This window comes from Meles meles, chromosome 8 (genome assembly GCF_922984935.1).
Source record: "Meles meles chromosome 8, mMelMel3.1 paternal haplotype, whole genome shotgun sequence".
NCBI classification, from domain to species: Eukaryota; Metazoa; Chordata; class Mammalia; order Carnivora; family Mustelidae; genus Meles; species Meles meles.
The window spans coordinates 63,084,329-63,099,959 of NC_060073.1; the positions used below are offsets into that span (position 1 = coordinate 63,084,329).

The 15,631-nt window shown below is 39.5% G+C and overlaps 1 protein-coding gene across 1 annotated transcript in view; it reads left to right on the forward strand.

Moving 5' to 3' along the window:
* UVRAG (UV radiation resistance associated) overlaps positions 1-15,631 on the forward strand; it is a 301,625-nt gene that overhangs the window by 213,010 nt on the left and 72,984 nt on the right. The window contains exon 13 of the mRNA XM_046016488.1: positions 13,010-13,088. Within this exon, the coding sequence (XP_045872444.1) occupies positions 13,010-13,088 (79 nt within the window). The remainder of the gene's footprint in view (positions 1-13,009; positions 13,089-15,631) is intronic.

The following is a 15,631-nucleotide window of genomic DNA, read 5'->3' on the forward strand; positions in this document are numbered from 1 at the left end:
GGTAAGGCTCTGAGCTTAACACTTACATTCTCAAGGAATTTATAGTGTAATAGAGAAAATAGGACATCTGGGTAAACAACTAAAATATGGGATAGGAAGCACCAGGTGCATAAGAATACTGTGTGATTTCAGGAGGCAGCAAAGTGAGTAAACTATGGTATCTCCCATTGTAGCACGTAGAGATAGGTGTGGGAGAGGTGAGGCCAGGAAATAAAGCATAGTAGTAATAATAATTGAATGCCTACTGTATTCTAGTAACTGTGCTGGCTCTTAGATTTTTTGTGTAATTCAGTTCTTACAGCAGTCCTGAAAGATTGGTATTATTAAACCCATTGTAGAGATTTGGAAACAGGTTAGAGCACTATGCCTGTTAACACTACAAGTAAATAGCAAAGCTGGAATCTGAGCCTATGCCTGACTTCAAAGCCAGACTTTTATAACTCTGACTTTCATAACTTAAAAGCCTTATATCCCCCTTCTATTTTTCTCATCCTCCTTCCCCCACTCCTAAATAGGTACTATAATTAAATGCATTATTTTGTTATACAACATTGAGTCCCTATTATCTTCCTAGCACTGATAAAGAAGCAGTTTACAGAGACTGTGCCATTAGGTGCACTGATAGGTTTAAACAAACCTATATTATATGCACCCTTCGGGAAGTTGTCTTTAGAAATTTTAAATGGTGAATGGTCTTTTTTTCCGAATTCCTGTTCCAGATGGAAAAATCTTCTGGCATTACCAAGTATGGTAGGTTTATGCACCTTGCATGTTTAATTGTAGGATTTTGTGGGGGTCTTTTAACGTTTGCAGATTTTGTGGGAAACAGGTGCTATTAAACCCAGGCAAATAGAAGATGGCTGTTAATGTTGTGGAATGTGATTTTGATTTTCTTGGCAGAATTTTTATTTTACAAAACTGACTATTAAAAAAGACATGGTTTCCATCCTTTAATTTTGTCCTGTTCACTGAAATTTGCCTGTAGACTATTTTTCAACAGTTAGCAAAAGGGTGTGGAAAAACTGGAAGGTTTCTGCAAGGAAATTGATATTGAGTTCTTTAACAATTTCCACAACCCTGCAGCTTACCAAGTAAAAAAATGGGGATTATTTTTAACCTTCTTACTGAAATTATTTGGAATTCTATTTCCCTGAAATTCCATTCTCTTTTTAGTACCGCTCTAAAGAACTATATTTAATATTGGCAAGGAAAATAATCTGATGTAAATCTTTTCATTACATGATTTCTCCTTTAAAAACTTGTGATGGCATCTAATTACCTGTCGTATCGAGTGTAATCTCATTTATTGGCCTGTAAGATCTTCTGTTCTACAGTCTCTCTCCCTTTTCTTCCCATAGAGGAAGATGGGGAAGAAAAAATCACTCTTCTTATTCTCCTGTGAGGACTTTTGTCACCCTCTGCCCATGGATTATTTCTACATTGTTAGTTATTGTTTGCTCCTTCTCCTCTAATCTATTATCACTGTCCTTACTTCCTCCCTAGATCTTTCCTCTGTGCTTTCTAAAACCCTTCTTCGGTGATTATAATATAGACAAGCTTTCAACCCTTTTACTCTATTATTGTCGAAACAACTAAGATATACTGCTGAATATACAACTGCTTGCTGTAGATAAAATAAGTGGCTCTCTCCTAAAAGTATCACTTATCCTAGAGCCATCTTAATGGGAAACTGTTTCTTATCTCACACCTCCCATGTATCTGGGTCTAGAGCAAGTAATATCTGCTGTGTATCCTGGTGTCAATTTAAAATCATTTCTCAGGGGCATGTACCTAGTGTTTTTGACGCTTGGAGTGGATCACTTTTTAAGATTTACTTATTTGAGAGAGAGAGAGAAAGAGAGTGCAGGCTAGGGGCAGGGGAATAGTAACAAAGGGAGAGAGAGAGAAACGAGAAAGAGAGAGAAGCAGACTCCGCACTGAGCAAGGAGCCTAATGTGGGGCTGGATCTCACAACCCTGAGATCATGACCTGAGCCGAAATCAAGAGTCAGATGCTCAACAGACTGAGCCATGCAGGTGCCCTTGGAGTGGGTCATTTTTAATACTGTTTTCTCTATATGATAAAATGTTGTCCACTAATGATCATGAAATGAAACAAATAATGGCAAAAAAAAGAAAGGCAGAAAATTTTCTTTGATTGAGAAAATGTGTATATGTTTACTCTTTTATTGAACACAGTTTCAGTGTGTCCATCTTCAAGGAACAATTTTAAAGGCTTGCATGTCACCATACCTTGTTTAAGGCCAACTGCAGTACTTTTGTATCTGAATAATCTTATCTAAAACTCTACACCAGAAAAAAACTCAGACAAGAAATTACACATTACCATCATCGTTTACTTTGAATCTGCTGTTTCAACACAGGAATATGTAGCATGGAACAGTTCGGAGACACAAACGGTGACCAGAGCATTCCAAACCATTCTAAACCATTCAAATTTCAAAACCAACACTAGAGATGGAAGTATATAGCCTCGTCCACTTCGTTCGGCTGACTATATAACTGGGAGCTCTCTGAACTAACTTCTATATAGATAGAATTTTTATTAGGGTGTGAATAATGAAAAAAAAACCCTGATTTGAAGCTTATATATATATTGAAATTAAATAATCACTGAAATTTCTAATTGTTTAGAAATTAGACCCACAAAATATTTTTTTCTGGGAGAAATATTTTATCATTGACATTGTTTAGATTTGTTGGTTTTTGATGTATGTTAGGATCATTTAAAAACTCACTAATGTACCCCCTTAGAGACTTGAGCCATCATCCTGCCCCTAGTAGGCCACTGTCATTATTCTTATATCCTGTTAGCTTCTTCCTCATAGCTTCTCTCTTGTCAATATCCTAAACGCCCCATCCCATCATTCTTACCTCCAGTCCACTTAGCTCCTGGAACAACAGTCACACAGCTGGAAAGACTACTGGCGCTGTATATTTAGACTCCTCCATCTCCACTGGATCGATACATCCTAGATAACTAGTTCTCCTGTTGTATGACTATATCAGACCTTCTCTCCTTTTTTCCCATCACTAATTTTCCCTTTCATGCTTGATAAATTGCCTCATTTCTGATTTTACAGAGAAGACAGAAACTGTCCAATGAGAATACCTCAACTTCCTACCGAAACATTTCAAAATATTTTATTATCATAAAATTTTTTAAATAAGATAGAAAAGAAAAATAATAAATTGACATTTGAACATACATTTTTAAAAAAATCGTGTATTGTCATCTCCATCATCCTCAAAATGCCCTCTACTTCCTTGACCCTGATCCAGACTCAAGCCCTTCAGCTGGATCCTCTGAAAGTGCATCTGTATAATCAACAAACCCTCCTATATCTTCAGGTTCTTATCAGAGTTCAGCCTATCTGAGCCTGAATTTTCCCTGAGGACCCTTCTTTTCCTATAGCCTTCTCATTGGTAGTCACTCATTTTTTAAAATGCTGGGTATTCAGATTCAGGAGGTGAGGGTGTTCTTGCTCCTCGTTGCTTTTTCTAGATTCTCACTACTCTGTTGGTAAAGCAAACCTACAAGAACTGTTCTCTTTTGAGAGTATATTCTTCAGCTATACACCCTTTCCCCTACCAATCTCCCAGTTATAATGCCCTTACTCACATATTTTGGCAACTGAGAAACGGAGAAAGCAGAGAACTTGGGAAAGAGAAATACTCTTTCTCTTTATTCAAGGTCTTGCTATTATGGGTGAAATTAACACCCAAATGGATGATTCATCCAACACCCTGGCCTCTCATTTTCTTGATCTTTGTTACAAATGACCTCTTGGCATTTCATTATTTTCACTTAATCTTATGGTTCATGTTATCATTTCAGTTCACATCCAAAATCTTGATTCTCGCTCTCTGAATACTCTCTCCTTCCGCTTGTTCCTTCAGCCCACTTGTTCATTGCTCCCTCTGGTGGCCTTTAGATCCTGGCCCCTTTTTTCCAGTTTAGATGTTATGGCCCATTATTTTAGTAACACCTTCATCTTGCCCCTTGTAGCTTTTTGTCATCTTTACAGCCCTGCTGTCCATTTTCTCTGTACTTGCTGCATCCAAGCAGATGTCTAGAGAAAGTCACACAATAGCATCATTATAAACTCATGACTAATAACCACTTCTGGGCTCCCAGTAGTGCTGTGCAGTTCTGTTACATTTCTTTGTTCAAGTTGTTCTGCCATTTGATCAAGCTCCTGTCTTGTTCAGCAGAACAGACATTAAGAGTTATCCATGATCCCTCCCTCTCCATCACTCTTCACTTCCAACTAGACAGGAATCTTTATGATTTTATTTCCTAAAAGCCTTCTAAATTAGTCTTATTTTTACCATTTCTAATACCACCACCTTAGTCCAGGCAACCATGATCTCTGCCCTAAATGTGTATAATAAGCTGGTCTCACGTCCAAACCATTTTCCACTGTAATCAGCCATAATTTCTTCAAAATGCAAATCTGTCATCATCAGGAAAGTTCAAAGAGAAAAGTGTTCATTTTAAAAAGGAAGGTATCAAGTACAATTCTGAGCAAGTTACACCTTTATTTAAAGTCTTCCCATAGTTTCTTGTTTCTCTTAGAAAAGAATCAGACCATAATCTAGGCACATTTAGAGGGTAGGGGGCCCTGCAAATTTTCCCTCCTATCCAGCTTCAGCTTTATCTCTGAGCACAACTCACCTCAGTCCAATATACCAATCCTTGAAGCACCATCCTCCTTCCTGACACTGGGGCCTTTACATATGCTGCTTTCTCTGATTGGAGCATTCCTTCCCTTAGCTTTTACCCATCTTGGAGATCTCAGCTAGAGTGTCACTTTCTTTTACAAGTCTTCCCTGACTCTTAGTTTTTGTCTGCTTCTTTTCTGGAATAGTGCTTTTTCCTTCTGAGTACTTAATTTATAAATTAGATATTTGTTAGTGATTATATGAGCAATGCCCGTGTACTCCACTGGACTCCAGGCTTCATTGTGTGTGCTCACCCTCCTGTCTCTGCCACTAGCACTATAGCTGGCACAGTGTGAGTTCAGTGGAAATTTGTCAGATGGATAAACTGTTTCCATCCAGGCTTTTTCATTTTCTTTATCCTTCCTATAATGGGATAGTTGTCCCACCTGCCACCTAAGGCAGATCTTTCTCCTGTATCCTCACCTGTAGAATGGAGAGCCTGTCCGTCTCACCTTCTCAGGAAGTTTTGCTGTGCTTCACCCTGTCCTCCTATTACTGAGCTCACTGTTCTCTGTGCCAAATTCTCCTCCACTCCATTTTCCCACTTCATCACTCCTGAATTCATACCAGCCTTCCGTCATCCCCCACTACTTCATTTAAAGTTGTGTTTACCATATTACCAAAGCTCCCTACCAATGAACTCTTATAATTACATCCATTCACATGTTTTCATGTCCATTTTGCCTAATCTGTGAGCCGCATTTAACTATTGATAATACAGTCTTTCTTAAATCAACACTTTCTCTGAGCTTTTTTGGTGAGACACTTGGTTTTCCTCAAATCTTTCTGACTAGTCCTTTTCTGGCTGCTCTTTGTTTTCACCGTCCCTTGTTGATATTCTCAAGGCTCTGAAATAGCTGTCTTCTCTATGATTTCTCTAGGCCATCTCGTTCATATCTATGGCTGTAGTACCTATCTCAATTATTGTTTTAAAGCTTTTATTTATTTATTGACAGGAGAGAGAGCACAAGTAGGCAGAGTGGTAGGCAGAGGGAAATGGAGAAGCAGGCTCCCCACCGATCAGAGAGCCTGATGCGGGGCATGATCCCAGGACCCCAGGATCATGACCCAAGCTGAGGGCAGACATTTAACCCACTGAGCCAGCCAGGCACCCCCCCCATTTCAATTTTTATAATTCCTTAGCATTTTTACCCCAAATTTCTATTCTAACCTTATATATAATAAAATTTTGTATAACACATATATTTTATATCTATTATATACCTAAATAACATATACCTGTTCCTCCTCCAGTGTTCCCGGTCTCATTTCCCAGATACCACCATCTACCTACTTACTCAATCAAAACACAAAATGGTCATCTTTGACTCCTCCCTCTTCACCACCTTTACAACCAATCTGTCCCAAAATCCTTTCAGTTCCACCCGTCAATTATAGCGCAAATCCATTCACATCTTTCCCTCTCCACTATTGGAATCCTAATCGAAACTGTCACCATTCTGGCTTAGACCATTGTAGCAGCCTCTAACCTAGGTCTGCAGTAGTCAGGGTGCTCTTTACAAAATATAACCCCAATCCTGTCACTCCCACATTAAAGAAGTCTTTGGTTATCCTCCCGTTGTCCTTAAGGGTATGATCTTGGTATCTTATGGTTTACAGGACCTCGCCCTGTCTGGCCCCTGCTGTCCTCTGCAGCCGAATCTTCGAGCCCCGAGCCCGCACTCTGTTCCTCACGCCAGCCCCTAACTGTCTGTTTCAATGCCACCTGTACTTGTGTCAACATTGAGATGAAAACCTCATTCTGTCAGTTGCTTAGGCCAACAACTTTGAAGTTCTCCTTGACTCCCCTGGCTCCCATACCTCATGTAAGATTAGCCAACCAATCTTGTTGGTTCTGTCTTCAAAACAGGAGAATTCAGCCACTCCTGACCACTTCCACAGCCGCTGTCCTGGTTTAAACCACCCTCTTCCCTTGCTTTGATTTTTGCAGTGGCCTCTTCATGTTTCCTTTCTTCTCCCCTGCAGTTTGTCCTCACAACTCCCCCTCATTTGGACTAAAAGCCAAAGTCCTTATTGTGACTGGGCATGACCCAGATGCTTTACCTTGCTGACTTTATTTCCTTTCCCTTTCCCTTGCTCTACTGCAGCCCTTTCCCATCCTGTAAGTGTGCCTATGGTCTGCCTCGTGGTGTCACTGCATTAGCATCAACTTGCAGTGACACAGACATAAGGCTTTAGTGATACTATACAACTCAGTAGAGAAATGTGAGTTTCTGGGGCGCCTGGATGGCTCAGTGGGTTAAGCCTCTGACTTCAGTTCAGGCCCTGATCTCAGGGTCCTGGGATCGAGCCCCCGCATCGGGCTCTTTGCTCAGTGGGGAGCCTGCTTCCCCCTCTCTTTCTGCCTGCCTCTCTGCCTACTTGTGATCTCCCTCTCTCTCTGTCAAATAAATAAATAAAATTTTTAAAAACAAAATGTGAGTTTCTTTTCTTTAGTTGTGACCAAGTGAAACAGTCTCTTTTCCTCTGCCAGGTGGAAAGAAAGGAAGATGAGCATTTCTAGGAAGTGCGCAAAGGCAGAGAGATGAGCTCGTGTGTTCTTGAGACTGTGAGGAAACCACTTGAGCATAATAAGCTGCACATACATCAGGCAGACAGGTCCAGTCCCTTAGGCCTGGAAAGATGGGCAGAGGAGTGGAAATTGAAGACAATAAGTGATTAGGAAGCAGAGCTGAGAAGCAACATGATTTAAAAAAAACAACAACAACTTATACTTAAGAGGATAAACAATAATACTGGCTTCTAATGAGTAGCCAGGAATGCAGCTAAAACATCCTGCAATGCACACAACAGCAAAGAATTTTCCAGAGTGGCAGTGGAATGGAGAGATAGGAATGTTTCAAGGAAAAATGACTTGTTGACTCGGTGAATCATTGCAAATACAAAAGGCAAAGAAGGTGGCTAAAGATTGAATGTCATTTTAAGCCTGAGTAACTGATAAAAGTGGTGGTAGGAAACTAATCTGAACAGGAGAAAGTATGTTAGTTTGAAGTAAAGTCATGACCTCAAAATATACTGAGTATATATATTGTCACGTTTTCTACAGATGCATTGAGCAGAATTGATCTTAACATACACAATAAAAAATTTGAATTAATTATACCATGTCCTTATCCCCAGTTGAACCATTAAAGAACCAGACCTTGATGTGGGTTTCTGAAGGTGAAGGCAAGAAACTGTCACCAATTTGGAATCCTTTGTAAAATTGTCTAGGTTGGGGAGAGGGTAATGTTTTAATAACTGTTATCTTTTTTTTTTTTTAAGATTTTATTTATTTGACAGCAGAGATCAGAAGTAGGCAGAGAGGCAGGCAAAGAGAGGAAGGGGAAGCAGGCTCCCTGCCCAGCAGACAGCCCGATGCGGGGCTCGATCCCAGGACCCTGCGATCATGACCTGAGCTGAAGGCAGAGTCTTTAACCCACTGAGCCACACAGGAGCCCCAATAACTGTTAAAGTTATTTTTAAAGGAAGTTTTTTTTTTTAAGTTACTTTTTAAAGGAAGAATGATTCATAGTCACTTCATTTTACAGTTTTTTTCCAAATTCAGTGAAATTTGTTCTTTGTGTATATACACATGCACACACATAGAAAGTAATTCATATATATCTATATGTGAATTCATATACATATGAATCTCTTTTTTGCTCATTCCATTTACTGGCATCTCAGTAGATCTACTTTGCAGCCTTAGCTGTTGACTGTCATTATGACTCTTTGGATTACAGTCTTGAAATATTTTCTTGGTTCCTGAAGGAAAGATGAAGTTATATTCAGCATATTTAGTTTTGTTTATTTAATATTACAGAATCCTGGAGATGGAGGAGGTATACTTCATCTAGTCTACTGAGTCATTCAGTGTTTGGTAGTACCCCCCACCTGTGTGTCAGTTTCTAGGGCTGCTGTAACAAAATATCACAGACTTGGTGCCTTCAAACAGTAGAAAGTTATTCTCTCATAGTTCTGGAGGCCTGAGTTCCAAAACTAAAGTGTCAGCAGGGTCACACTCCCTCCAGAGGCTCTTGGGAAGAATCTTTCCTTGCCTTTTCAGCCTCTAGTGGTTCCAGGTAAGGCTATATAACTTAATTTCTGCCTCCATCTTCACATGATGTTCACCTCTGTGTCTGTTCCTCTGTGTGGCCCTGATACAGACATGTATTGGTTATAGGGCCCGCCCAGATAACTGAGGACGATCTCATCTTAGGATCCTTAACTTAATGGCAGCCCTTTTTCCAAATAAGGTCACATTCACAGAATTTGGGTATGGACATACCTTTTGGGGGCCACCATTCAGCCTATTAGGACCCTGAATATATGTCCATTATTTGTCGTCCAGCTTCTGATTGGCTGCCTCTACCCAGAATCTTTTGGATTTTGACTAACTCTGGGTGAAATCAATTTTTACTTTTTAACTGTAATTTTTACTGTAACTTTTACCATTAACTTCGGTTCTCCATATTTGAAACCATGAGAACAAAAAGAATTCCTTTTCTCTCTGCAAGTCCTTCATTTGTTTTCTCTGCGACTTCTGTGCTCCAGACTAAACATCTCTTGTTCTTTCAACCATTTCTCTTAGAACCAGAGCTTCCATTCTTCTAGTGATCTTAGTTGTGCTGCTTCTCTTAAGCACTTAGAGGTGATAAAGAATACTGAATTTATAATTGAAGACCTAATACTCCAGTCATGTCTCTCCCACTGAGTAGGTGATCAAGGCAAATCATTTTTTTTAACAAAAACCCTGGACCATCTGCTTCACTGCATGCTTTTTATAGTCAAATGAGATTATTATAAAACCCATAAGAAACATAAACTATAAGAATTTCCCAGTTGGGGGCACCTGGGTGGCTCAGTGGGTTGGGGCCTCTGCCTTCGGCTCAGGTTGTGATCCCGGAGTCCTGGGATCGAGCCCCGTGTCGGGCTCTCTGTTCAGCGGGGAGCCTGCTTCCTCCCCTCTCTCTCTCTCTCTGCCTACTTGTGATCTTTGTCTGTTGAATAAATAAAATCTTAAAAAAAAAAAGAATTTCCCAATTGTTTATCTGTATGCTTATAAAAAAATTAACTCCCAGAACTGAACTTAAATCTCTCAGTATAGTCTGACCCAGTACAGCGTAGTTGCCAGTAGCATATTTCCTGATTATCTGCTCTGTTTCTTTTAATGCAGCCTGGGATCACACTAGCTTTGTGGTAGTCATGTCATAATTCATACTGAAATTACCCTGTGCTCAAGAGCACCAGATCATCTTCACACATAATCTGTTTATTGCTTTTATATTCATTGATAGGTGCCATGTAGAGTTAGCGAACTTTTCAGACAATTTGCCTTTTCTGTAAGAGTTTTGTAATAGGAAATATATAGTTCTTCCTCCGATTATTTAATGTACTACTCCCCTTTAATGAATCCTATTTGTGGAGCTAAGGACATTTTTCTAGGTGTACTTGAACGACCACATTCTTATCTAAACCTTCTACAGTTTGCTAATGTGATTCTCTGTCTACACTGAACTAAGGTGCCTTTGATTTCTATCTTATGTCCTGATGGTGATAGGTTTTACCTTTTAAAATGGATTTCATTTTTTAGACTGCCTAGTTGATCTATAGATCCATGTACTTTTGCAAACTGAGATGAATGTATAATAGTTATAAGCTATTATATTATTCAATGTGAAGTGGTCCCTTAAGAATTTGAAAGCAATGTAAGATAGGACTCTGTCCTAATGTCGATCTGTCTTAAAATTGTCCTGTTTGAACCTTTGGCTTTAATCACTCTTCAGATTTGTTTTAATGTTACGTACACACCTTGTGACTTTTTCTATAAAGAAGTCCTGATGAAGTAATAAAGTCCATGTTGTGAGATCCATTCTTCAGGAATGTAAAGACTTGGCTTTTTAGCGTGTGCTTATTTCAATGTACTCTTCTAACATTTGAAACTGTTTCTATATAGGTAACTTGAAGGTAGAGATATATGTGGGATTGGAAAGCGGTGCAGATAATCTACATGTGATGTTTATAGAATAACAACTACATAATACAGAGCTTTGGGACTCTACTAGATTGTTTCCAGAGGGCTCCTGTGTTATTATGTCTTTACAATTAGGTAGTTTCTTTGCAAGCTACCTCATACAAATTTGGATGATTCCCAAACACCCTGGGAAAGCCTAGTGCTGCACTTTGCTTATCCTAAGTTTGCTGTTATTTTTATGTATCTCAATTTAGGGCCACACCACATGGCCTGCTTTATTTTTTGCTGCTTCAGTTAAATACAAAGCTGTATCTTCTTGATGGATGTATGCAACATTTGGTGTTCCCTTAGTAGAGAATAAGGAAGTTCATGAACTTACTCATTCCGCAGTGCCTGTAATTTTATAGCACAATGAATTTACCTTGTGGAAACTGTATGTAATCAACAGCTTTCAAGAATTTAATATGGGGCCCCTGGGTGGCTCAGTGGGTATAGCCTCTGCCTTTGGCTCGGGTCATGATCTCAAGGTTGTGGGATCAAGCCCCATGTCAGGCTCCCTGCTCAGCCAGAAGCCTGCTTCCCCCTCTCTGCCTGCCTACCTGTGATCTCTCTCTCTCTCTCTCTCTCTCTGTCAAATAAATAAATAAATCTTTTGAAAAAAGAAGAATTTAATATAAAGGGTTTTTTTTAAAGATTTTATTTATTTATTTGACAGACAGAGATCACAAGTAGGCCGAAAGAGAGGAGGAAGCAGGGTCCCTGCTGAGCAGAGAACCTGATGCGGGGCTCGATCTCAGCACCCTGGGATCCTGACTTGAGCTGAAGGCAGAGGCTTTAACCCACTGAGCCACCCAGGCGCCCCAATATAAAGGTTTTTAATTATTTCCTTTATTTTTCCTGGAAAACACTATCCATCAGACTTCATGGAATGTATCTTTTCCTCCGGCAGTTAAACTTAAGAATGTCCACTGTCACCTTCCATTCATTTCAATAGGATTATTTTATTTTTGAGAATAATCATATATTGCAGAACTAAAGAAGGTGAAATTTTCTTCTTGATCCTATCTAAATTGTGATTGATCTGTGTTTGTGTGTTTATTTCAGAGGATAGAAATGTATTCTTAGTCTTGAGAATTGGGAAGATATGAGTAGAATATAACCTTTTCTTCTTCATTTGCAGGGATAGGGAAAAGGTAATAGTGAGAGAAACTTATTTTCTAAAATAACTCATCATGTTGATAAGGATCCACAAATCTCAGGCCTTTGTTAATTCAGTGAGTCAGGTTAAAATGGAAAGTCTGATGAGAGCTCTATGGCATGACATTGCCTTGGAGAAATAACATCCAAATAGCACGCCTGTGGGTGTGAATGAATTCTGGATGAATTTTCACTCATATTAGTACTGTTGATTTGACTGGCCACCTTGAAGGAAACAGAAATCTTATATGTTGCTTTCAAGTCTGATTTTTTTCCCCTTAATCTTCTTTTCTATTTAATAGAACTTGAGCTGTCAGGCCCAAAGTATAGAGGAAAAGCTTCTAGGATCTTAAGTTTAGGGTGGAAAGTTTATGATACATAAGTATGAAACATAGTGGTCTCAACTTCTTGGGGTTAGTTGGGTCATTTTTTTATGTATTAGTCCATTGTGGCATGACCTACTCAATTTTTTGGAAAGTTACTTATTTGAGAGAGAAAGAGAACTAGAAAACTAGTTCAGAAAACTGAACTAGTTTTATTCATCTGTTTAAACAAGAGATGGTTTCTAGTTTTTTTGTATCTGCAACTTAATAATTTTTTTGGAAGATTTGAGAGACTACACTTGTTACTTGTGTGTGGGTTTAAGATTGATAAGTTAACTCCTTTAAATCCAGAGAGAGCAAGTATCTTGCCCTCTGTATGTGGGAGGGATGGGGCAGAGGGAAAGGGAGAGAAAGACTCCCCAGCAGACCCCACGCTAAGCTTGGAGCCCGTTACAGGGCTCAGTCTCATGACCCTGAGATTATGACCTGAGCTGAAACCGAGAGTCACACGTTCAACCAACTGAACCACCCAGGCATCCCTCGGGTTTTTTTTTTTGAAACAAAGGAACCATTGATCTGATTGGACTAATTATGAAGATATTAAGATAATGGGTGCAGGGACTATAACCAGCTGGTAGTCCAGGTCTTTACATATTTATGCTGTATTCAGGGAGCTTCTATCTTTGTCAACAACTTGGAGGTTGTTTTACTCAAGCTTTGGAAAGCTTCTAATCCTACTGGATTTTTTTTTTTTTTTTTTTTTTTAGGTTTCCATTATATCCAAAAGGAGGGGAGAAGTTACAATTTGATTATGGTGTCTATCTTCTGAACAAAAATATAGCACAGGTAAGTAACCTCTCTTCACTCCTTTTCTGCTTCCCACATGCAATCTACTTCTTGGATTGCTGACCATCTTTCTTTATAAATAAGGACTACTACAGTTGACTGTTTTATTTAACCAGTTAGGGTGATAATGCGAAGTTCTTTTTTGGCCACAGCCTAATTTCATGCCATTATAAGTACTCCTGCTTAGCAGTGGATGCACATTGAAATCCTTCTAAACTCAGAAGCCCTTTACTAAGTTGTTACTTGCTAGTATACTGTACTTGAATGTGTCCGTTTATAACTTTTTTTCTCTGTAGCTTCTCACACAGCTTTCTTCTCTTAGATCATTTTGTTCTCTTAAACCACGTTTAGGGACTCATTTTGCATTGGGAGTTGTTTATGGAGTAAAAGTTTAGTGCCTCTGGCAAGTCCTTAATGGTCTCCTCACCTTGTTTTGCAAGAACCAAAAAGAAAAGACCAACCACGTGGTCCTTCCAACCCATCTGGGGTTTCTGCAGCTCTCTCGACATTAAGCCAGTTAGTATCTCTTTAAATAAAGTCTTCCCATATGCTGTAGAAAGACTAACAGGTGCTTGGGTTTCATTTTCCGAAAAGAGCCATGAAGCATTTCTGTAGCATACTTGACTGTGCTTCCAAAGTAGACGTTTCCAGGGCGCCTGTGTGGCTCAGTGGGTTAAAGCCTCTGCCTTCGGCTCAGGTCATGATCCCGGAGTTCTGGGATCGGGCCCCGCATCGGGCTCTCTGCTCTGCGGACACCCTGCTTCCTCCTCTCTCTCTCTGCCTGCTTGTGATCTCTGTCAAATAAATAAATAAATAAAATCTTAAAAAAAAAACAACAAAAAAACAAAGTAGACGTTTCCTATATTTTCTAGTTGTAAAGGAAGATCAGCTTCAGTGCATTGTTTTTATATGGACATGCTCAGTTGGAATAGCACATGGATAAGCACCCAGGATTTGACTGTTATTTAAAGACATTATCAGCTGTATCCTCAGACCTTCTCTTTTAATAGAAGCAAGAAGGTTTAATAATGTATTTGTTTTTAAAAGATTGCCTTTTATCTGTATGAATATAAAGACTCACTGAAATTTTCCCTTATTCTTTCCTGATGGATCTAGAATTATTCCTCCATATGGTATCATCTTTGCCTGGCTATCCCTCATCAAATATTAGTTTAATGTTATTTAATTTGATTTTTATTTAGATTCTTACCTTTTCTGATATTGGATCAAATTTCTAGTCTGCAGTCTTCAGTTAATCATTTGCTTTGTAAGTGCATACTCATCGCCCTTGCAGTCATACTGCTTGCTTATTAAGTGCCATTCCAGCCTGTGTTCTTTACTTCAGGCAGTCTGCAGAGCCCACAGTCTCTGACCTGTGACTCATCTTTCCATGTGCCATTCTTCCCACACCTGATGCTTTCCCTCTCTCCACTTTTGGCGGAGAATCACCTTAGTCTAGGAAATGGGACTTTTTAGGAGCACCTGGCTCGCTCGTTTGGTGGAGCATGCTACCCTTGATCCTGGGGTCATGAGTTCAAGCCACATGTAGGGCATAGAGCCTTCTTGGGAAAAAAAAAAAAAAAAAAAAGGAAGGAAAGAAATAGGACTTTTATTTCAAGGCTGTCTTATGCTACTGATTATAGTTTGTTTGTTTGTTTGTTTTTTCTGATTATAGTTTTTATACTATGGAAAAGGCAGAAGTGGCCTAAGAGTGCATGAAGGGAGAAGAGGTCTAAGTAAATTAGAGAGTACCTCCAGGTGAGGTCAGCCAGTGTGGAAAAGGGCACATGAGTCCAGAGTCTGGGGGGTAGGATGTCAGGAAAGTTGGTGGAACTAAGTTCTGATCTGAATGCAGAGGTTTGTCTCTCCTTGCCCTATTTTCTATTTCTTGCCCTAAATGCTTAGGGTGAGGTCCAAAACCTGTTGAAGATTCTGAAGCCTACTCCTGATTAAGGCTAGAGCTGAATGTCTGGATTTCCTTTAAATTTCAGCCGTGCATACATGCGCGCGCGGGGACACACACACACACACAGAGTTCACACACATAGGAGTGCCAGAGGATGCTGAAAGAGGCGCTACAAATAGTCCAGCTTGCTCTGAAAACAAGACAAAGATGGAGGCTGTGTGCAGTGGAAAATTTGGGCAAGTCCACCCTGCACCTCAGACTCAGCTCGGGTACCTGTTTGGTCCTCACTCTGGAGCACTTCCCAAGAAGCCTCTGACTTTATTCTTAACTGAACCAAGGTCACAAGCATGCTGAACTAGTTTTATTCATCTGTTTAAACAATAGATGGTTTCTACTTTTTTTGTATCTGCAACTTAATAATTTTTTTGGAAGATTTGAGAGACTACACTTGTCACTTGTGTGTGGGTTTAAGATTGATAAGTTAACTCCTTTAAATCCAGAGAGAGCAAGTATCTTGCCCTCTGTATTTTTCATCACTGTGTGGCAGTTTTAAAAGGAGAGGACAGTCAGCTTTTTATAAACAAATTGTTTTAGGTTTCAGAGTGCATTCAGGAGGCCTCTTCTGACAATTTAGAAA